Source organism: Electrona antarctica, assembly GCF_951216825.1.
Source record: "Electrona antarctica genome assembly, chromosome: 22".
In the NCBI taxonomy this organism is placed as follows: Eukaryota; Metazoa; Chordata; class Actinopteri; order Myctophiformes; family Myctophidae; genus Electrona; species Electrona antarctica.
Window position 1 is genome coordinate 35,894,619 of NC_136805.1, and position 25,479 is coordinate 35,920,097.

The window sequence follows — 25,479 nt, forward strand, 5'->3', positions numbered from 1 at the left end:
AGTGACAGTTTGTAAAAGACGGACAAGCCAAGCCTGCTATACTTTCAAAGGAAATCAAAACGGGAAAAAGTGTATCCTATATAAGACAGTAGGCCACTGTGTCTGTGGTCTGCCTCGTCATGCCACTAAACAGCTCTACTCGCGTGCGCCCTCGCTCTGCGTTTTGTGCGTAAAAGGAACAACTGTGAATTCAGCACTATATAGCCTATATTATAATTGCACCGACAGAGTTCTTGAGAAATAAAGTATAGCCTAATTCCTTATAGTTGCCTTCACTTCGAAACAAAATATCTGATTCATTCCATAAAGAATGGCTCGACTTCCAGTCGGTCAGACAGTGTTGCCACCAGAACGCCGCATGAGATCTGTATAGAGTTATAGACTTTGGGGTTGTCAAAGAAGTATTGCCTCGCGTCCCGAGGTGGGCAGGGAAATAAAACAAGCTGTCAAATAATATGTTCCGCGAATTGGATGACGATGGGAGGAGTTTGTTGCGCCTCAAGGGGGCTGGATGAGACAAACACCTACAGCATCTCTCCAAAGTGCACGTTTAAAGCCGAGGCTTACAGTATGCTCCGGTGTGGATGATATGCATTCCTTCGCTCACAAGAGGAGTTATGTGACGGGACAGGACACCGCGAAGTGGACCTGGGACAACATGTGATCTTTAGCATCCCTGCTTTGACCCCTTGAAGTTGTAAAGACCACTGTTCACGCCACTGTTCAGGTAAGCAATGCTTGACACTCCTCGTGATGTTTCAGCCCTACAAATGTTGCATGAGCGTGGCGTGCATGCGACATTGGCGTAATTGAAAACCAAAGTCATGCATTTGATTGCATCTCCTATATATGACATGTATTTGCCTTTTCCGATAGCCTATAGTTCTTAATTATTACTTTTGTATTCTATTTGAAAGGCTTCAACATATCGATCTTGTTGAAAAGGGCTGAACTTCAATCAACTTTAGAGGGTTTTCCACGTTACTTCCCGCTCAGTGCACCTGGTCCACAACAACAATGCCTATCCTGGAAAGACAGCCGTCGAGAGGCCGGGAGAGCGAAGTACGAAAGTGAAAGTGTTTTACTAGTTGATCAATTTGGATGTCATGCCGGGGAATTACGCAATTAAACTTCATTCGTCGTGATGGTGCAGTGGCACAAAATAAATCAAGTTTAACCTGATTTGATAGAATGTTGAGAACTGCATGCATATCTTTCTAAGGAATTTAACAATATGCCATGTAAACTCTGCAGCCTGCAGGTTTAAATAAGTTTATAATATATTAACTAATTGCATTGCTATCTTGACGCGTCACTATAGGACATCAGATCTAATCATCGCTGTTATTATTAGTCTATTTTTACTATGACTACTGTGTCTGAATAGCTGGGTAGACTACAATTATTTCCCAAAAGAGTAGATCGTCAGAAATTACAAAGAACTAAAACATATATGTAAATATACTGATAGCCAGGATAGATTATAATAACCGATACTATAATTATTGCTAACTTGGCATCAACTGGAGTTGAGCGCCTGATGTTGGCTGGCTACTCATCCACAACTGTGTGCACATCACATGTCTTTTGCATTATTGAACCGACACTCCGACAGAGATGTTTAGGGTACAACAATATAGTACAAAGTCAAATCATTTACAACCACTTTATGAGGCAATATATATTTATGCAAATTGTAATAATTTGATTAAATAAAGTTGGGCAGTTATATAAAGAAAGTGAATTCCATACTATAAATCCACAACTAGATTGAATTGATTTAGTACAATTTCAACATACTGATCAGTTAACAGCCTGGGAAACTTAACAGTAGGATATGTCATTTCTTAATTATTGCAAAAGTCAGACAGAACAATTTGTATTTTCTTTCCTTCAACAGAATACTTTCCAAGTAGGTTACCAGACTATAAATGGGACGAATGGAATGGAATTTATTCACACATCTCAAACAGTTCTGAATGATTGATTATTAATGCTGCTTTTAATAATACAAGCAATTAAATAAACAATTTGCAGTGAAATTGCAACTTTTGGATGTGGGGTCCCTGCAGCTAAATTACTGATAGTATAGGAACCAAATGATAACACTGAGAGTGCAACATTATTCATGCACTCTCAGTGTTGACACTGAATATTTTAAAGTGTATATTTGGGTCCCAGAGATAAATATTTTGTATCAACTATGGGACCATGTTTTATGTATCACACAGAGTATCACACAAAAGTGAGGACAGAAAAGTGAAGACGCAAATTTGTGATGATTTGATTGGCTGAGCACAGAATGTGATGTATATGATGTATGATAAGAGTGCCCGGCCCCTCACTTCACACAGGTGTGATTTTAAGTAAGTAAGTATAAGCAAGTAAATAAGTAAGTTTAGTACATTTTATGTATAGTATATATCACCTTTCTTTCGCAAACAATGAAAAGTATACGAAAGTATAAGTATATTTTATTCATAGAGCACCTTTCGCAGACAGTCACAAAGTGTTTCAATGCTTTCAATGTTTAAAACAAAAGCAAAGCAATAAGAAACAAAATGTGTAAAATAGGCAGTCAGACCAATCATTAAAAGACATCTCGATAAGAACAGGACCCAAAAAAGTAAGCACATAAAGTTATGGGTTGCCATTCACTCATTTACCTAAGCCATAGCCTTTTTATGAGGGTCGCTAGCCCCTCCTATATATACAGCTTTTGTCCACACACTTCTCATATTTGCCATTGACAATGAAAGGAGAAATTAGGTCAAATGTCCGCCAAATATGAAGCAATGCCATTGACAATGAAGGGAAATTAACTTCTATGTAGACAAGCAAACCGGCTAACTAATCACATAAATTCAGTTGTTCATGAGATGTATGATGATGTATAATGATAAGAGTGCCTCTCACTTCACATGGGTGTGATTTATTTGAGGGGTGCTAAGACTGCTAGTCCCTCCAATGCATGGCTTTTAATTTACGTCATATGGCAGCCAAATCTATGGGATTTTTAATGTTCGTTTAGAGCACTTATGATATAGTTGGCAAGGCAAGTCTATGGACTTTGAGGATATTACAATGTGTATTTAGAGCACTTTAGAGTGCACTTTAGAGCCAGTCAAGTCTACAGACTTTAATGTTTGATTAGAACACTTTAGACTTTCAGAGCTACAAGGTCTATGGACTAACTTTAATGTTTGTTTAGACTCAGCACTCATGACGTAAATCGTTTTCCAGTCAAGTCTATGTACTTTAATGTTTATTTAGGGCACTAATGATGACGTATATAAGAAGTCTTGTGGCCGATATAAATACAGTGGGGGCCCTAAAAGATATAGGCTAATTCTCCCAGCATTGGCCTCCTTGAGTCTTAATCCATCCCTGCATTACATCTTGTGTTTTTCATATATATATATATTTTATAATCCCAGAACTTGCCCAAGGTCCCGGTGCCACCGCTCAAACAGACTTTGGACACGTATCTGAAATGTGTCCAACACCTGGTGACCGTGGAGCAGTTCGCCAAAACCAAGGTCATAGTGGAGAGGTTCGGGGCCCCCGGGGGACTCGGGGAAGCTCTGCAGAAGAGGCTTCTGGAGAAAAGGGACAAGACGACCAACTGGGTAATAATGCCTGATATAACTCATTATTGGCTTGAAACATCAGTTGTTGTTGTTGTTGTTAGCATGCAATACCACCGTGCAATGGGAGTTTAAATTGGGCTTGAATTTACAAGTCTTAACTTTCTCTCATGTCGTTGCTGTCGGGCAGAAACATCGTATTTCTTTTTTGAGGGCACTAAGCGCAGCTCTGTGTGTTTGTGTGGAATGATTTGATTGGCTGAGCACGGAATGTGATGTAGGCCTATGATGATGTATGACGATAAGAGCACTCCTCACTTCACACGAGGGTGATTTTTCATTTATCATTTATTTAGTGAATTAATGCCCTACTTTAGTACTTGGTCATACAAGTGTCACACAAAAGTTGACAAAATAGCAGATCTACAAGCTCGGGGATCGGCAATTTTCTATATATAAAATAATAACACAAAAGGAAGGGTTTTCGACATACAAGGTTTCCACCTGACAGCAATTTAGTATTTTCAAGGGTTCTATGTGTAATTAGTGTCAAATCAACATACTGTATATGGAATGAATTCTGTACTGGCCATATATGGAGCGTGTCTTGAGTGTACAGGGTTTGATGAGGTCAGATCAACATAATGGAATGTCAGAACAAGAAGGACAGGTGGGGAAGGATAAACATAATGGAATGTCAGAACAGGTCAGCTCCATATATGGAGATCTAAGGGTTTGAGGTCAGATGTAGAGTTGCTGGCCGGCTCCATATGCAGATCTAGGTGATGATCCAGTCTTCTCCATGTATGGTTATCCAGGGTTAGATGAGGTCAGTGTTGTGATCTTCACATGGAGATGGCCATATATGGTGGCATGACGTGTCACGAGGCGTGACCATATATGGAGACGTGATGTCACGAGGCGTGATGTCGTGAGGCGTGACCATATATGGAGACGTGATGTCACGAGGCGTGACCATATATGGAGACGTGATGTCACGAGGCGTGAACATATATGGAGGCGTGATGTCATGAGGCGTGACCATATATGGCGTGGGTGACTAACTAACTGACGGACAGGGGATGCAGGTTTTCATAGAAAATGCAACCTACCGTCGCAATAAACCTAGTTCAGTAGTTCTCTGAGACCCCCTTTCCACCGGTTGGTTCCCAATGGGAACCGGTTCAGTTCTTTTTGGTTCTTAGTCCATGAGCCAGAGCTCCAAAATTAGTGGGAAAAACTAGACCTATATTAAATTGTTTATAGGATCAATACAAGTAAATTAATACATGATAACCCTTCCACAGTAGTAGCTTTTTCATATTTTCTATTATTTTGCATATTTTCCTACATAATGCCTCATTTGCATATTTAAAAATGTAAAATGTGTAATACAATAAATCATTGTCTTCGTGTAAGTAATCAACTGGGGAAGTTTCATGGTGATAACAATCTAATATAGGTAGCCTATAGTTTTGCCCACTAAATTCATAATTAACGTTCCAATTTTGGAGCTCTGGCTCATGGACTAAGAACCAAAAAGAACTGAACCGGTTCCCATTGGGAACCAACCGGTGGAAAAGGGGCCAAAGTGGGGTCCAGGGACTCCCTGGAATACCTTCAAGGACCCCTGGGGTTCCCGGACCCAGCAAAATAAGGAACTGTTTACAAACGTCACATTATTTGATATGAAAATGTTTCAGAACCACTGACCTAAAGTTGGGACTCCTCATTAGTACATGTGATGTGATAGTTCATGTGAGTGTGTCCCTTTACAGTCTGTCATTTGTTTTTATGTCCAGAGACTCTAGAACAGGACAGGCTTCAGACACGCCTCCTCCTGCAGGAGATTTAGCTCAGATCTGAACACATTTGATTTGGCGTCAGGAACCCGTCGTAACCGCATGCCCTTGCTGACGTGGACCCTATAGGCAGCGTTCGAAGTCGAACCCACAACAGGGTTGTGGGAGCGCTGGCGCTTTGGCATGGGGGGGTCAAATCAACATACTGTATGGAATGAATTCTGTACTGGCCATATATGGAGCGTGTCTTGAGTGTACAGGGTTTGATGAGGTCATCAACATATGGAATGTCAGAACAGGAAGGACAGGTGGGGAAGGATAAACATAATGGAATGTCAGAACAGGTCAGCTCCATATATGGAGATCTAACGGTTTGAGGTCAGGTGTAGAGTTGCTGGCCGGCTCCATATGCAGATCTAGGTGATGATCCAGTCTTCTCCATTTATGGTTATCCACTATCCAGGGTTTGATGAGGTCAGTGTTGTGATCTTCACATGGAGATGGCCATATATGGTGCCATGACGTGTCACGAGGCGTGATGTCATGAGGCGTGATGTCATGAGGCGTGACCATATATGGATTGGATACGTGATGTCACGAGGCGTGAACATATATGGAGGCGTGATGTCATGAGGCGTGACCATATATGGCGTGGGTGACTAACTAACTGACGGACAGGAGATGCAGGTTTTCATAGAAAATGCGACCTACAGTCGCAATAAACCTAGTTCAGTAGTTCTCAAAGTGGGGTCCAGGGACTCCCTGGAATACCTTCAAGGACCCCTGGGGTTCCCGGACCCAGCAAAATGAGGAACTGTTTACAAACGTCACATTATTTTTGGTTATTTTTCTCGCCGATCAATCAAATCAATTTGGGGGTCCTTGATATGAAAATGTTTCAGAACCACTGACCTAGTATACCGGGGTCCACCAGAGCTCTATACTTGGTCCAGTCCTTTATTCCCTCTTCCTCTATACACCAAATCTCTTCGCACAAAATAGCCAATCTACAAGCTAATATGTTGCACAATACGTTTCTTTTACCCGCTATTTTAACCAGATATTCGCCACCAGAATAGGGAATGTATAGGGTTAACTATCGGTTGTGCAGTCTGCCAGAGACAGACGTATACCTCAGCAGATGTTAAGTGAGGACAACAGACATGCTGGAGCCGCCCATAGAGAGGCATGTGTGTATCATAAGAAAAATGAAACATAACTCTGATGAATTGAATATGAAGGACCGCGATGGAAACAAGTCACCGGCTTCCTAGGGTTTTAAATCCTCTTAGCAGACCTTGTACTGAACTGTACTTAACTCTTAATAAAGTCTTCAATCAATCAATCAATCAATCAATCAATCAATCAATCATCTTCAGATTCTACACTGCAAAATCCTTTCTGGATCCATGTTTACAATGAACAACACACAGGATTTTGTGGTGTACATTCCTCCCATACAAAAGTGAGAACCATATTCACACAGCCATAGAATAGATTGTGCTCATATCACAACATAACAGTATCACAGATAGATCATGAGATCCATTTCTGAACATTATAAAACCAGACCAGATAAAAGTGCGGCTTCATGTGGATCTCTGATTGCATGTGGTCAGTCTGTGACGCCAGTCATCTCTATGACATTATGATATCTATGACGTATATACTCCACATCCTGGCAAGGTTTTAGCCTGATTCGACTGCCGGCCTCACTTCATTAGGCGGCACTCACATTCGCGTGCAGCATGCGTCCGCCCCATACACACCCATTCATTTCCCTTCTCTTCCCCTCCCCCCTCCCATGAATGGGTGTGTATGGGGCGGAGTCGGACGCATGCTGCACGCGAATGTGAGTGCGGCCTTATATACAGTAGATGGCTTGACTGTTGTGGGATTCTATGGTAGCCCAGTGACAGCGACAGTGTGCACAAGAAATTCGGCCTTGATCAGTTGAGCGGTTTCCGCGATTAGCTCCAGCAGACAGAGTCACACAGACAAGACCCTCTCATTGGCGGCTTAAGCCTGATTTATACTTAGTTGCACACTGGTGTTGCATGGCGTAAATAGCAGATATATGGCTCACAGTGCATCACATTCGTGGCACATTGTGAGCTTGTATATCTGATATTTACTAAGCACGACACTGGCACGCAACTAAGTAAGGCTGAGGCTTCAGTCTCTTTCAGAGCTACGCCATAAAAAACAGATCAATTGGAGCCTCGTCCTTGGGGTCTGTTGCTTCGTTCTATCCTTGTGGTGATCAGTCAGTCCACAGTTCCTCCAGCTCACCGATATCCATCACTCTCCCACGCTCCCATCAACTCTCACCCACCACCCTTTTCGCCACGCCACGATACACTGTAATGGCTTTTCACCCCATCGCCCGTACAGCGACGCTCATCTCTCAAAGACAGAAGATGAATCAAAAAAAGTTAAACAAACATAGACCATACACTAAAACCCAGACGTTCATTGAACAAACACCACTTTCAACCCGCCGTCCCTGTCAAGATGTGACGCGCTGAGCCTGTAAATGGTAAAAATGGTGCATTTATATAGCACCTTTATCCAAGGCGCTTTACATAGATTGTGCATCAATTCACCCATTCACACACACATTCATACACCGATGGCGGCAGAAACCATGCAAGGCACTAGCCAGCACATCAGGAGCAATTTGGGGTTCAGTGTCTTGCTCAAGGACACTTCGACACTAACTCTGGGGGAGCACGGGTTCGAACAGGCAACCTTGCGGTTACCACCTTGCGGTTACCATCCAGCCACTCTACCCTTGAGCCACTGCCGCCCTCAGATATGAGCTATGAGCGGATATGAGCAGATATGAGCCTGTAGATATGAGCTAATTCCAGTATTTGTTGTTAAGACATGGTATAAGTTAGGGCGTACTCCTTATTGTTCTGTGTATTCCCCCGTCTGTCTCAGGTGTATGACTACTGGCTTGAGGACATGTATTTGAACAACAGACTGGCGCTGCCAGTCAACTCCAGTCCTGTCATGGTTTTTCCCAAACAAACCTTCAGAGTCGAGAAGGACGCAATCAGGTACGTGTCCTGCATTCTGTGAAAATGACCATAACAATCATCAAGGTTATCCTTTTAGTCTGCGACATACTAGCGTCATATCCAGGAGGTGTACTTGTACATCAAGCTGCCTCACGCTACAGAAACAGGAGATAGGCTCCTGACCTATGGGCCTCATGGCTCGGCAAGGCTACTTCAAATCAAATCAAATCAAATCAAAGTTTATTTGTATAGCACATTTACATTGACCGAAGACAAACCAAAGTGCTGAACAAGAGCATGTAAAACAAGAACAGAGCAACAACAAGAGCATGTAAAGAAAAGAAAAACAAAACAAAACAAAACAAAAACAAAGCAACAAGTGAGACCGGAAGTATAAACAGACATGGTATAAGAAGGGTATGTGTTTTCAGGCAACATTAAAAGCCAGGGAGAAAAAGTGGGTCTTTAGGAGAGATTTAAAAACACCCAGGGACTGGGCAGAACGAATGGGAAGGGGCAGGGCATTCCACAGTGTGGGACCGGCCACAGAGAAGGCTCGGTCACCTCTAGTGACACATGAGGTTCCAGGCACAATCAAACGCAGTTGGTCAGCTGACCTCAAGGGTCTGGCTGGGACGTATGGTTTAATGAGCTCGCAGAGGTAAGGGGGGACATGCCCATTTTGGGCTTTGAAGACAAACAATAATAATTTAAAATCTATTCTAAAGCGAACTGGGAGCCAGTGTAGGGAAGCAAGGACAGGTGTAATATGATCGCGCTTTTTCTTTCCGGTAAGGAGGCGGGCAGCAGCATTTTGGACGAGTTGTAGGCGTCTGATAGCAGATTGATCGATTCCAAAGTACAGGGCATTGCAGTAGTCAATCCGCGAGGAAATTAAGGCATGGACAACTTTCTCTAGGTCTGAGGGAGGTAGATAGGCCTTGATCTTGGCCAGCAGCCTTAGTTGGAAAAAGCTAGCTTTGACAACGGCACTAATCTGCTTATCAAATTTAAATTTGTTGTCAAAGAGCACTCCTAGATTTTTAACAAAGGGGCGAGTGTTGATGCTGAGTGGGCCAAGGTCAGCGTTGGGATAGCTTGGGGCATGATCGAAAACCAGCACCTCAGTCTTTCCCTCGTTGAGTGTTAAAAAATTTGAGGCCATCCAAGCCTTAATATCTGAGAGACAATCCAACAATGGTTTAGTTGAATCACTGGTTTTTGTGTTTAAGGGTAAATAAAGCTGTACATCGTCGGCATAGCAATGGAAAGTCATATTATGTTTTTTAATGATTGTCCCTAATGGCAGAATATACAATAAAAACAGAAGAGGGCCGAGAATGGAGCCCTGGGGGACGCCACAGTTAAGGGGGGCAGGACTAGAGGAAAGTTCACCAAGCTTGACTGTAAAGCTCCTGTCGGTGAGGTAGGACTTGAACCACTGCAGAGCAATGTCAGTGATGCCGATGTAATGTTCTAGTCTTACTTACTTACTTACTTATCCTTTTAGCATTGCTTGCGTAATTGTACTTGCTGTACTGTTTACTGTTGTAAATCCAATCAATCAATCAATCAATCAATCAATCAATCAATCAATCAATCAATCAATCAATCAATCAATCAATCAATACCCCATATACTGCTGCAACTCACCATCTCACTTTAATGGGTGTAGACTTAGATATTAAAAATATATAGATGCCTCATTTGTCGCTGCAGTTCGTTGGAGCGACCTGTCTCCAACGGGAGGAGGAAGTCAAATGGAATCTCGGAAGGCAAGTGCTGCTGGGAAAGAGGGAGTCAAGCCTCTGATTGGCCTACCAAACGTCCCCTTCCGTTCTTCCGTTTTGCTTCCGCTATGCTTCGCAAGGAATCTCGGGAAAGCTTTGTCAATGCAATCCAATCACGCATCGCATCGCATCGCATCGCCGTTGAGATACAGACGGCCCAGAGCCGGAAGAGGCGTCTAACTTTATATGTCTCTGGGTGTGGGGCATTCATCCACCCCTCTTATGAGCAGAGGGTGGGTAGTAATTAGTTACATTTACTCTTACATTTACCTAAGTAACATTTTTAAGTAAATTGTACTTAAGAGTAAGAGTAGTCTAAATTCAACACACCTTTCACTTGCTTATTACTTTTTAGCCATTTTTAATTGAATGCATGTTCTATTTCTTTAATTCGTTCAGAGAGATGTCAGCCAATTTTGTTTATTTCCATTGGACAAGCATGGATAATTTTATATTTTACGTTCTGATTATTCAAACAATAAATCCGAGCACATGAAGTAACTCATTACTTGAGTAGTCTTTTCACAAGACATTGTCTTACTCTTAAGTAATTACTTGGATGACTACTTTTACTTCAATCATTCAGAATCATCATCATATTAAAGTAACACGTAACAGTAATACGTTTTACTTGAGTACATGTTTTTGGCTACTCTACCAACCTCTGCTCACGAGACACGCGATACTGATGGTGCTCTACCTACCATGCACACCAGAGACACTAATGAGGATGCTATGAGGAGGAGGCCATTTTCCGGAATCTAATTAGAATGCGTTACACACGGCCTGGGCTGGTTTAGTGGTCCAGGCATTTTGGCTGGTAATCCAGCATGACAGTGTGCCGCGGGTTCAAGTCCTGATCCCGACGAACTTTACTGTGTGTCTCTCTCCCCTGTTTCCTGTCTACCTACTATACATCTATCAATAAAGGCAAAAAGCCCCAAAATATCTTTAAAAAGAAAAAAGAATGAGTTACATACAGTGGCAAGTCCATATAGGTAGAAGGGGTTCAGTAGCCTGGCGGGGCCAGACTCACAGCGAGGATTAACCTCCCCGCGGGAGGAAGCGTCAGTGAATCCTCGCTATGAGTCTGGCCCAGCGAGGATTCACTGACTCTGTAGCAGCTACAAACGTCACATGCATCTTTATATCTTCATGTTGCTGGCTTCCATTGAGAATCAATGGTGGACTGTATCTTTGCATGTGCCCGTGTGAACGCAGCACCAGGCTACACACGTAGGCCTACACACACTGGAGTCACTCAGGCTAAACACGTAGGCCTACACACTGGTGTCACTCAGGCTACACACGTAGGCCTACACACTGGAGTAACTCAGGCTACACACGTAGGCCTACACACTGGAGTCACTCAGGCTAAACACGTAGGCCTACACACTGGAGTAACTCAGGCTACACACGTAGGCCTATACACTGGAGTCACTCAGGCTACACACATATGCCTACACACTGGAGTCACTCAGGCTACACACGTAGGCCTACACACTGGAGTCACTCAGGCTAAACACGTAGGCCTACACACTGGAGTAACTCAGGCTACACACGTAGGCCTATACACTGGAGTCACTCAGGCTACACACATATGCCTACACACTGGAGTCACTCAGGCTACACACATAGGCCTACACACTGGAGTCACTCAGGCTACACACGTAGGCCTACACACTGGAGTCACTCAGACTAAACACGTAGGCCTACACACTGGAGTCACTCAGGCTACACACGTAGGCCTACACACTGGAGTCACTCAGACTACACACGTAGGCCTACACACTGGAGTCACTCAGGCTACACACGTAGGCCTACACACTGGAGTAACTCAGGCTACACACGTACCTACACACTGGAGTCACTCAGGCTACACACGTACCTACACACTCGTGCTATACTGTAATAAGTGTGTCTGAAGAAAAGCATCCACCAAACGTCACACGCTACAGGCCTAAGCTGCTGATTCCACATCCAAAGTCAAACAAATGAAACCATTCAAACAGGGGTACAATCTGTGAGCTTGTAGATCAGCTATTCTTTGAACATATTTGTGAAGTTTGAGAATTACTGATTTATAAGGCATTTGCAGAATGGCCTCAGGTCTTACCACTTAAGCCTTTAAAAAAAACCTTAAAATAGCAGATCTACAAGCTCAGGCAATGCAATGCAGGCATGCGTGAGTGTGTGTGTGGGAAACACTGCACTAAACGTAAATGCAAATATGCACGACCACGTTGCCTATAGGATATTACATCCTATCAATTCTGTAGCTGCTGAGAGTTTTATGCTCCATTGGGGAAGCATGGACCCAGATTAAGATCAGATTTCTTCTTTTTTTTCTTTTGTTTTACAAACATGCAGCGTATCAGTGACTGTCAACGTCATGAATTGGCTAAATCTCTGCCTGTTATTAAATGAGCCGCGGCCCTGCTGCCAGACACACTAACAGCAGCCAGACTGTGCCTGTAACTCGCCATTAGCTTCTGTCAGCTCGCGGCACTAAGTGAATATTTCCAGAGCACCCCACGAGCAGCTGGTAAATATACAGACAGAGCCACTTATTAGATTGAGAGTGACGGGACCAAGCTCTCCGCCGAGACCGCTAGTCAGGCCCTCGTTTGGGGTGGGTGGGTGGGGGTGGGGGCGTGGCTGCGGCGGGGCCCCATCCTTTGCATTGATCCAGGGATTGAACGTAATAACAGCAAGACAAATGACACACAGCACGAGATCTGACAGGACGCTTTGTTTTTTTCCTATCTGCACAAGTACCACTCGCTCACGCACACGCACGCACACACACGCACACACACGCACACACACGTAGGCTACTGTAGTTCGGTCACGTGCACACACACACAACAGCTTGCACCTTTCATCCTGGTAATTTGCCACCGTGCCTGTGGTTATTACCAATGCTCCGCCGAAAGAAGAGAAAGTGTGACCACAATCAACAGTTTACAGGTTCAAACGAGTCAATTCATGATACAAAAAAGGAGTCTGAAGAGTTCATGTGTTGCAACAACGTGACTTCTCCTTCTCCTTGTCTTTTTCAATCATTTCAGATTTGCTGCTCACCTCGTCATAGGCGTTTTGGAATACAAGGCTCTCATTGATGCGTAGGTTCACCATGCATGATTTATTGCCCCCCACCAGGAGTCATAACTGTCATGAATTGATTCAGAAGGAAACCTAAAACCAATCCTGTTACTGCATACAGTGTCACAAGAGATAATAAAACAGTACTCTCCTTATTAGAGTGTATACCATACCAATTTAGACCTAAGCCCAGTCGTGTTGGTCATTTGTATTTCTCGATAGAAGTAGCACTGCAACGACCACAGTTGTGTAACTTGTGTTAGTTATATTGTTGTACTTGTCTGCATATGGTGTAAAGTACATTTACTTAAGTACTGTACTTAATTAAGTAAAATCTTTAGGTACTTTTATTTCTACTCCACTACATCTCGGATCAAAATATTGTACTTTTATTCCACTACATTTATTTGAACACTTTAGTTACTAGTTACTTTGTAGATTTGGATTTTCATTACAAAACATTCAGTAACCACTTCAGCCCCACTATATACATTTCGGCCAATTGAAAATAGCCAATGTACAAGCTCACAATGCGTTGCGGTGCGCGGAGCATGCAGATCTGCCATTTTCTTTATACATTTGATAAAGATCTTTATACATTTGATAACTTGAAATGGATGCATTATGGGTACTTTTACTTTTGGTACTTTAAGCCATTTTGGGCGGGAACCCCTTTTGGTGTTTTAAGCATTGTGTTATGCTTTAGCTGTTGAAAAATAGCAGATCTACAAGCTCATAGCGCGGCACCGAGTGCCGCGCTAAGAACTTGTAGGTCTGCTATTTTTGAAAAATCGTGAAAATGCGGCACAAATCTTTGAATATATATTCTTTCAAAGTGAATGTTTTCTCAGGTCTAAATGGATTAAGCATATTTTGATGCCAATACTTTTGTACTTTCACTCAAGTATATATTTTTTCCACCATACTGCCACAAGGAGGGAGTTGCCGGTGGACGTTGCTCGCGGTCAGCTGGCGGGGACGCCCATGTGTATGGAGCAGTACGAGCGCCTCTTCACCTGCTACCGCTACCCAGACCCCAGGAGGGATGTCCTCGACGTCCGCGTCAACCAAGCCTCGGAACCAGAACACATTATCGTGGCGCGTAAGAACCAGGTCAGCTCACCATGTGATGATCACTGACCGAGGAACCTATATCAGCAAAGCAAAGCAAAGTTCTTTGTTTACCCAGGGAAGTGGACTAAGCTCGAGATGCTTGTTTACAGCCACACCCTGCTCATAGAACATTTCATGGTAGGGGTTCAATGCCTTGCTCAAGGGCACTTCAGCGGTGGTAATTTGAACGTGCCGGTCCGGGGATTCGAACTGGCGAACTGGATTCTATGGCAGCGGCCACCGCTGCCATAGAATGGCGCTGGTCCATAAAGGCACTATACTACCTGTTGCCTAACATCTAGCACCTGGCCTGAATATAGGCATTGAGATGTGCACATATTCTTCTCTGTGAACTATAGAACTATATAGAACATGTTAATTTCATCTGAAGCCTGTAGGGTTGGTATTCAAAGTCTGCCCTCGATTCGATTCAGTTAGATTCAATTCAATTAGATTCAATTCAAACAACTTGATTAATCCCACAAGGGGCAATTTGTCTCGAGCAGTTTTGTAACAGAGACACAGAGGAACTGAACATAATAAGTAAGTACAAACAAGTATGCCAAGCATGCCAAGCGTTCTAGGCATAAGCAATATAAGCGGTCGCCTTTTAACTATAGCCTTAATCTGATTGGTAAATGGCTCTGCATGGTTGCTGCTTCTGCATCATGATTGGTTAGACCACAGTCACCACATGCATTTTCCTTTCAAAATAACTATTACAACAACAACTTCATTAGGCTTACCTGCTTCTTATTGGGCCGATCACACTGTTTTGGCTCCACCAATCACAACCTCAGCCGCAGTCTCCTGACATCAACATGTCTGTACACAGCCACGTGTCTGTGGCAAGACTTGTTCATGTCTGTGGCCTATTATATTATTTACAGTGGAAAATGGTGCAGCAAAAACATCTGTTCAGAAGAATCTATTTGCTACAAAAGCAAAGGAGGCCAGTACTGAGCAAATAAACATGCTTAAAAACGATTTCACCGTTGAGAGAAAGCCAAAATGCTTGTTGGTCACAGAAGGAACTCAGGTCAGGTCAGAAGTTGAAGTCTTGTTACTCTTATGTGCCTGTAGTGTACACAAGATGTAACAATAGCAGAACAGATCATAACAATGCAAACAAAAAGAATAAGAAAAAAACTGACCAAGTGGAAAATATGAAAAAGCCCTGATTATAAATTGGCTACAGCACGGCAAGGTGAAAAACACACACGCGTTGTGGCAAAAGGCTTCATACAGAGTGGGTGCGTTTAACCTTGCCATGCAGTAGCCACGTTAAATAAAGGCTTTTTAATAATTTCCACAAGAGTGCCATTGGTCTTTGTTTGTTTTTTTGCTATTCATTTTGTCACCCTTGCACCAAAGAGCACATTGTCTGGATGTTCACGGTTCACACGTCTGTCAGTAATATGTGCTCCTTTTTCTGTTATCTTACAGATCTTGAGTTGACAATGTTGTTCAGGCGGTTTCTATGTTTTGTTGTCAAACCAGCAGATATTAGAAAGTTGGAGATGACTACATAAGAGATTCACAAAGATTACAAAAGGATGACGGCCTGACAGAAAACAAACCATCTACGTTTCCTTACAACACAGGGTTTGACACGTTACCATTAGTTATTTAACCACATGATCCGTGCAAGCTTCCCGTTTCTGGAGAATTGTTCTACATCTCCATGGAGCTGACTGATTTGTTTGCGCCTGATGCCATGACGACACATTGAGGTTAGACAACACACAACAACGCTGTAGTGGTTAATAATCTGTCACTTTCTCTGAGAGCCCCCTGGAGAGTCTTCATGTTTTATTGATCAGAACAGGAGATCCAAGTTTTATTTCACCATTGATATCCAGCCAATGGCTGACATATCTAGGCTAGTGTGCCACAAACCAGTGTGCACACTAGCCGCAGCAATTAACACGTATCAAAACGCACAAGGGAGCTAATTAACAAACAAGGACACAGCTGGACATCGTCGATGCGGTCTCTCTTCCAAATGACACATGATTTAATGATTGTGTAAGAGTTAAAATATTTATCGTGATCCGCTTTTCCTCCTCAGTTCTTTATACTGGACGTGGCCACGAAGAATAGGCCTCTCAACGAGATGGATGTCTTATCCCAACTGGAGAAAATTGTGAAAATGGCAGACAGCGCCGAGGAAAGACTTCCTCCGTTCGGTCTCTTGACCGCGGACGGCAGAACCGAATGGGCACAAGCCAGAGACGCCCTCGTGAAAGGTCCGACCTCAAACAACACACTCCTTTTCACCACTCAATTGTAAGATGTAAAATTAAAAATATATATATACAGTAGGATCAACTATATTAAGCCACAAACCGTCAATGGTCTGTCCAAAACCTTGGTCCCAGACCCGATATCTGTAAAACTACTTGCTGGATTGCGTTGGAATTCATGTTGCACCTGCGTGCTCCCTGGAGGATGCAGGCGGCGGATACGACGGCGGTGTTGCATGGCGAAAATAGATACGATCTATAGTATAAACATTGTTTTTAATTCATTGCCTATAATGTCATGTCACAAAAAAGGACGCAAGGATGAAAAGGATGGAAGGCCGTTATAAGTGAGCTAAACGAGACTCCCTCGTCCATGCAGATCCGATCAACAAGGAGTCTCTGGCGCTGATAGAGAGCTGTCTGTGTGTGGTATGTCTCGACGAACGCAGCGGGACGGAGCCCAGCGACACCAACCGGGCCCTGCTGATGCTCCACGGAGGAGGCCATGAGAAGAACGGCGCTAACCGCTGGTACGACAAGCCAATGCAGGTACTGTATACCAGGGGTTCCCAAACTTTTTTGGACCAGGTACCCCTTTTGGGGTAGACATTCTTCCAGGTACCCCCTCATCTGAAGCGGCCGCAGAAACCTTTCAAGTGTCCTGAGTCTTTTTGTTGTTTCTGCAGCATGCGTCCTGCTGTTACTGTTTGGGGTCACGACAGGTTGACTGATGTTGTAGTTTTAGTAATCATGTCAGCTATTGGCCCAAAGCAAACATGGGAGAAACACAATGAACAACACAAAAATAAGTTTATTGCGCAACTTGGCAGAAATGACCACGTTTTTTTAGGCATAGCCAGGTACCCCCTGGCTATGCGTCGCTTACCCCACTTTGGGAACCGCTGCTGTATACTGCAGGGCCACGCCAGTCACATTACAATCCTCACGTAATCACCACGTGTTGTTTTTGTCGACTAAGACTATGCCGAAAAATGTTCGTCGACTACCGTTTCACACTGAGGAAAACTGAATAAAAACGAATTAAAAACTAAGCCATGATGACTGAAACTATGACAAAATATACTGACAATTTTGTCGACAAATACAAACTAGACTAAAATGTCAAGGAGGGACTAGTGGACAAGATATCCAGTATAAGTAATTTTACAGTTGGTTGCATGCTGAAAATAGCTGATCTACAAGCTTAGCTTTAGTCGACTAAAACAACTGTAGATTTAGTTGACTCAAATATTATGATATTTAGTCGACTAAAACTAGACTTTTGCTGCCCAAAACAACACTGGTAATCACAAAGTGGTTCTCAACTCTTTCAGGCAGAATAATCACATTTTGCCACTTCAACTGTCATCTGGGGACCTCCCCAACAGGTTGAGACCCACAGGTTGAGAACCACTGACGAAATGCATCAGTATACCCGGTATGAGGCCTTGTTCCATTACATGACCCGATGCCTTCTCTCAGTTTGTCGTAGGCATGGACGGGGTGTGTGGAGTGGTGTGCGAGCATTCGGCGTTCGAGGGAATAGTGCTGGTCCAGTGCTCAGAGTATCTGATGAAGTACATGTAAGCACAACCTACAGTATTACTGTATATGCCAAACACTCTTGTACACACAATAGTTGTATATTATGTACCAGTTGAGACATCCCATGTACACTCTCTACTCCATAGCAACGACTTGCGCTATTATTAAAAGGTCACACACAGCGAGGTCCAGATGGTTAATCTAATTAACCGAACACTCCAGATGTTACTGTAAACTCAGGCACAGCTGAATTAGAGTGGCAGTTGATGTTCTATAACAATAAACGTGGATCTATTATGCCCCACGACAATCAATTTCGGGTTGATTGGATGTTGCATTCAATATCCAAACCCTGTTTGATGGCCATTGCCACACGAGTCACATCACAAGATAATTTATACCTAATTTGGTGTAAATATTTACCTGCAATAAACAGTGATGTTTGTAGCAATTGTGGCGCCTCTGTGTGTGTAAGTGAAATCGCAATTGCCATCCCCAACCCCGCCCGTAACCTCCCCAACCGCTATGACGTACACAGTCCGGTGGCCATCAGAAAAGCACTGTTGTATGATTGTGTTACGTAACTGACGAAGTTAGATGTTACTTAGATGTAAAATAAACAAACACAAGCCTTACTACCATTTTCTCACACAAATTCGAGACATCATTTGAGACATCATCGCAAAACACGTTCGTAGGCCACACGAGTACATTAAATGTGATTTAGACTTCTTATTTTAAATTGAATGTAGTTTAGTTAAAACGGACAAACAATGCGAAACAAAATAACACTAGAATCCATACCTGTCTGCACAGCACAATAGTGCACGGCTGCACACACACACACACACACACACACACACACACACACACACACACACACACACACACACACACACACACACACACACACACACACACACACACACACACACACACACACACACACACACACACACACACACACACACACCCTGAGTTCAGCACCATGGACAGCGACCATGTCCTTATGTAACCTGTTTCAACTTTTTCTTTGGAGATAGCTTATATTACATGAGATTGGCTCACCTGACATGCCAGGTGCTAACATAAAGAACGCTTTGATGCCAAATTGGTTTTGGAGCAGTTACAGCAGAGACCATTTTATTTTTGTTATTGTTTTTAAATAAAAAATTGAACTGAATATGTTTTCCCTGACTATCTGTTTTATTAATATCTGAGATATCATGACATTGGAATGAAGTTGGTTAAATGCTTCTAGTAGTAGTAAACTACTTTTACATTTAATTTAGTTTGCTACTGTATGTTTGTCTGAGTGAAACTGACTCTGGGCATTGTATGATTATGCAGCACAGGAAAAGCAACTGGCTAATTTTACAATGCACATACATAAATATGTTATTGTGCAGTTGATTAAAATGCTATCTCATTAGCTTATACAGTAAATATCTGACGGGAGAATAAAGTTGGCACATCAGCCAAGATCAGAACTGACAAAACAAAAGTCACAAAAATAACCAAAGGTCCATATTTATATTGTCTTTCAAAAATAATTAATAAATATTATAATCACAATAAATGCACAGTCTGAACTTCTAATTAATTCCCGCCACTGTATTCATGTTTTCAAATCTGATTTGTGGATATGTGTCTCATGAAGCTATGGACAAGAATTAGCTAGCCCTTCACTAAGTCCCTCCCCAACCCATCTTTGTCCAATAGGCACGTTAGCAGCAAAGAAAGCTTGACCAGCATAGCAACCGTTGCTAAACTATTTGGATTGGCATTGGACAATCGCTTTTTGGGGTGGGATTTAGTGAAGGGCTAATTAGTCAAATGGGCGCCTGTCCAGCTTATGGCTCTAAACTATAAGTGGCCAAATACAGTTATTGTTGAAGTGTCTTTGAGCAAGACACTGAAGCCCTAAATGCTCCCGATGAGCAGGTTGGTGCCTCTGCCGCCGGTGTATATGTACGGTAAAGTTACAAGTTCACAACGCATTTAAAAATCTTTTCAAATGGGAGCCAAACTGCCTACATATTTGGTGGTCCTTTGTTTGAGAACAACGAATCTACAGAAAGCATGACATTTAAAATAAATTCAGCAAATCCTTCTTATTGGTGACGATTATAAAGGTCACTGTGTCCGTTCATAGACAAGCGTATACAGTACCACTCCCTTGCGTCGCCTAACTTCCTCGCACTAAGAACAAATGAGGTGCATCAAAAACCTGCAATGACAAACTATAAATCCAATGGGAGGGGTGTTGTGTCACCAAGGGGTATGGGGATGGGAGGGTAAAGGGGGTACAGTAGTTGAAAATGTGAACTGTATACCAATTACATCTGTATGCTGTATATTATCATAAATACAGGACAGGGAGTCCCTCTAAGCTGGCGAGGTCGTCAAGTGTGACGGAGCTTTCTCTGCCACGAAGGCTGCGATGGAAGTGTAACCCCCACATCCAGGGGTTGCTGGCAGCCTCCGCCGACAGACTCCAGAGGTAGGGAGAACTAATACATATACAGTAGCACGATGTGTCTCTGCAGACACCAGTGGAAAGACATGCTGTACAGTAACCAAAGTCTTTACAGAGACTTAGCGTTGAAACAAAATGTAAATTAATCCATTTTGGGCGGGAACCCCTTTTGGTGTTAGCATTATGTTATGCTTTAGCTATTGAAAAATAGCAGATCTACAAGCTCATAGCGCGCCACCAAGTGGCGCGCTACGAGCATGTAGGTCTGCTATTTTTGAAAAATCGAAGAATGACTGACATAGAAACATAGCTTTTTCAGAAAACTGTCAGGATGTAGAAGACATTTTTTAGAATCTGATCTCAGGTCAAAATGGGTTAACATATTTTCTTCCTCCAGGCTGGTGAGAAATCTCGATATGGATGTGCACAAATTCACAGTCTATGGAAAGGAATTCATCAAAAAGCAGAAGATGAGTCCAGACGCGTATATACAAGTTGCCCTACAACTTGCATTCTACAGGTATATATACAGTCTTCTCACAGCCTCTGCAGACTGTCCGTACAAAGCAAATGAATACCTCGAACGTTAATGATCCTCTCCCGTGAATTGTACCTCCTGCTTCCCCCCCCCTAATGTTCTCACCAAACCTCGCACGGCCTGGGGCTGTGCTTTGAAATTGTACGTGTGGCATAGAGGGGAAAAGGGAAGGGGTGTATCAACCCGTCTCACCCAAACACAGTGAAATTACCACGTCTCCGTCGCGCTCAAAACAGTGGTAATATGCACAGATTCGGGGGTTTTCTAGTAGTGTATGTACGGAATTGCCAATCTGTGTTATCTGGGTGGAGTAGGAAGAACCCCTGGGGGATGCCGGTCAACAAAGTATATAATTACAATTTTTAAGTGGTTAAAATGTCACAAGTTTTTTTACATTGCTCATGCTGCAGGAAAGAAATGCCACCGGAGTGATTTGTGTCGTGTTCTCTTTCCCTGCGTGTTCTCAGATGCAACGGAAGGCTCGTCTCCACGTACGAGAGCGCCTCCATCCGGCGCTTCCAGCAGGGGCGTGTGGACAACATCCGCTCTGCCACTCCCCAGGCGCTGGCCTTTGTGAAGGCAATGACGGATGAGAAAGCCACGCTCACCGTGAGTCATTTTTCACACTTAAGTCCCCCAACCCCCCCTCGCATATATCACTGTTCATCATGTCTGCTTAAAATGAAACAGGTGCCACCGGTCTCCTCCTCCCCGCAGACAAAGTCAATGCTGCTAACGACCCCTGTCCAAAAACTGATGAACTCTAAGCAGATCTACGCATCTGCAAACAGCATGCTCATAGACTGACAGACAGAGACAGACACACAGATAGATCGTTTATTTGTTATTTGGAAGACATTATTTTCCACAGTAGGTGCATACAAACATACCGCATAAGACAATTATCCAAACTACAGGCTTTACAGCCACACAAGAGAGACAAAATCATGGATTGGCGCTCTACACATCAGACTGGTTACTTAGTTAGAGCTTGTGTGGCTGTGGGAACACACATGTGTATAAGAATACCCATACGACCAGACGTGGGTCACGTATGATTGAGAGTGCTTTGGGGGTCAGGGATGAGGTGACACAATCAGATAAGTTGGGGATGGGATTTGGGAATACCATTGTGGATAGGGACTGCCTCTTGAAACGTCAATTGCGAGGCGTGTTGTGAGCTTGCAGATTGGCATTTATAATATATAATAAGGCTTAAGTTATACAGTAAGTGGTAAACCCATTTAGGACAGGAACCGCTTTTGGTGTTCTAGATCTCCCTGCCGTGTTTTGACTAACCTTTGAAAAGCCACTGCACAGACTTGATAAGTTGCTTGTCATGACAATCCACTTTAAAACAGTGTAATCGCTTCAATTCGCTTGTCGTATAGTGTTAAAAAATATTCCAAAGTGCCGACCACAACAACCGCCATTGTAATGCATTGGACTCAATTTCCCATAAGCATTGTTATACTTTAGCTGTTGAAAAATAGCAGATCTACAAGCTCATAGCGTGGCACCGAGTGCCGCACTAAGAGCTTGTAGATCTGCTATTTTTGAAAAATCATTGAATATATATTCTTTCAGAGCAAACGTTTTTAACTCAAATCTTTGCTTCTGGGGGGGTCCCTGGAACAACATATTTTCAGATGGGGGTCCATGGCCAAATACAGATAATTCGTAGGGTTCTTGACATGAAAAAGGTTGAGCACCTGCACCACTGACATAGAAACATAGGTCTTTCAGAAAACTGTCTAAATGGGTCAATTGTTTCTCACTCCCTATTGCAGGATTCCGAAAAAATGAAAAAACTATGGGATGCAATCAATGCCCAGACAAGCTTCACAATCGCAGTAAGTATTGACAAGAATGAACACATTTCTATTTGCTGCCAGAAGCTTAAGTTGAAAGAAGAGTGATAAAAAATAAAATAAAATAAAATGATTTTCCCTTGTTTTCAGGCTATTACAGGGATGGCGATTGACAATCATCTACTTGGGCTCCGGGAGATCGCCAAGGAATTAAAAATGGAGAAACCAGATATATTTTGTGATGAGACATATCTGGCCAGCAACCAATTCATCCTCTCCACCAGTCAAGTAAGCTGTGGTCTATTTTCATTTTCAGTTTATTACGGCACACAATGCATCTTATTGTGCTAAAAGGTCACGCCATTAAATAAGGACCGTTCTTAGGTAAATTATGATTTCTACCATGAGTGAGGTTCATTCTATGTAAAGCCTATGGCTGCCGAGAGAGACAAACATGCTGCGCTAAAGTTTATAAAAATGCATCAATTTGACAACACAAACACTTCAGAAATGCGCTGCAAATGGACAAATCACAAGCAAATGAAAGAAGCACGCGTACCACTCACAACATGGACGAATTATGACTTGTGCCAAGTGTGCACATTCACTATGTGAATGTGGGATCAAGGCATACACAGTGCTGCCTTGATCCCGCCTCTAGCTGCCGCTGATTGGCCAGGCCGTTTTGTGGCCAGGCATCAAGTCTGCCTGAGAGTTCCCAGATGGGAGCAGGAGGGGGGAACCCAGTGTACTCTCTGCTGCCCCATCTGGCGGAGTCAGGTTACACATTCACAGGGGTCCTGAGCGAATTGGGGCCTTTTGATTCAGAATGTCCTCAAATTCACACTTCAAACAAGCTTTGAACTGAGAAGATTGTACTTTCCGTTCCAGAGATAATGGCCAAACGTCTTGAAAACAGCCACTTTAGCCAATTTTCGATCACCGATTTTCACCATGGTTGCCCGTTCTTCTTTTATAACACAGGCTAGGAAAGTCAAACAGCGACAAACTAGATACCGGAGTGAAGTTCACTTTGAGCTGCATCCAACAGATCCACTTTAGTTCCCTTCTGACTTACCATTAGGCTGCTAGAGGCAATTGAAAAACCTGTGACGGACCCTTAAAAGAAAGAGACATGTTCGGGGGTGGGTAGTCCATCCATTTCCAGGGGTATTTTATGGCACACAACAGTCATTTGTTGTGTTCAAATATAATTGAATCAAATAAGGGACAGTGCATCCAATCTTGCTGGACAGGTCATTCCAACTACTCTTATATTATTTGACAATTTGGCCAATGTTTGACCAGTTTTACAGTATAGTTTGTTGTTTCTTTTCTTTTTTCGAGGTATTAAAAAGGTCTTCAAAGTCCAAAATTTTTTCCCCCCCACCCTCAGGTTGAGAACCACTGTCCTTAGACAGGCCGAACTAACTGACTCCATGTGGCGTCTGCCTGCCTGCCTTGCACCCTCTCCAGTGGCGTGCACAGACATTTAGAGGGGCAGGTGCTCAAGTGGAAAAAAGGGCACTTTGTGCAGCGCGTGGAACCGGCCGGTTGCCTTAATAGTGTGAGATTTATAGATTGTGGGGCCTAAATAATATATTAGAAGCTTTTTATCAAGAATTGATGTCACCATGGTCCACATACTGTACAGTGTAACTGTACAAAATAAGGGAAAAAAATGAAGAAAAAAAGTTTGTTTTTCCGAAAGGGCACATTGCCAAAAGGGCAGGGGGTGCTCTAGCACCCCCTAGTGTCTATCTGTGCACGCCACTGACCCTCTCTCTCCACCATGCAGGTCCCCACCTCGGTGGAGATGTTCTGATGTTCTGCACCCTTTCTCTCTCCACCATGCAGGTCCCCACCTCGGTGGAGATGTTCTGCTGCTACGGCCCCGTGGTGCCCAGCGGCTACGGGGCGTGCTACAACCCGCAGGCGGACCACGTCCTCTTCTGCGTGTCCAGCTTCCGGGAGAGCACCGAGACGTGCTCGGCCGTGTTCGTCAAGGCCCTGGAGGAGGGCCTGGTGGAGCTCAGGGACCTGTGCAACAGGAGCAGTCATGCAGCGAGCGCCGGCGCAGCCAAGCCGGCCGGCGGCGGCGGCGGCCAGGGAGCCGGCAGCCAGCCTCCTCTCAGAGCAGGGAAGTAATGAAGTCATTCTGAGAGGGAAAAGGACAGTGCACTCATACAAGACACTGTTAAGCACTTTCACTCTCGCGTCCTCGTTTTGGGCATGTCATTACAGTTAAGTATATATATAAAAGATTGTCCATTTACTTTGAAAATGGCAAAAATAGGTTATCTACTACTAGCCTGGTCCAGCCAGTGTGTGATTTCCGGTCTAGAGGGGGCGGGTGCTGCTGGGATCACGGCAGTGGAGCCTATTGATTCACCGATCTGAGCTCACCCCATGCCACATGTGTTTACATCATCGTATG

The 25,479-nt window shown here is 43.4% G+C and overlaps 1 protein-coding gene across 1 annotated transcript; it reads left to right on the forward strand.

The window, feature by feature from the left end:
• Nucleotides 1-1,017: 1,017 nt before the first annotated feature.
• On the forward strand, nucleotides 1,018-25,190 carry chatb (choline O-acetyltransferase b; the record flags this gene model as incomplete). The annotated part of the gene is made up of 14 exons (XM_079492373.1): nucleotides 1,018-1,062; nucleotides 3,438-3,629; nucleotides 8,336-8,454; nucleotides 13,277-13,330; nucleotides 14,246-14,423; nucleotides 16,495-16,672; nucleotides 17,049-17,218; nucleotides 18,152-18,252; nucleotides 20,589-20,717; nucleotides 21,091-21,213; nucleotides 21,699-21,840; nucleotides 23,022-23,084; nucleotides 23,193-23,330; nucleotides 24,900-25,190. The coding sequence occupies 14 exons, from the start codon at nucleotides 1,018-1,020 to the stop codon at nucleotides 25,188-25,190; spliced, it is 1,923 nt and encodes a 640-aa protein (XP_079348499.1).
• Between the last annotated feature and the right edge of the window lie 289 nt (nucleotides 25,191-25,479).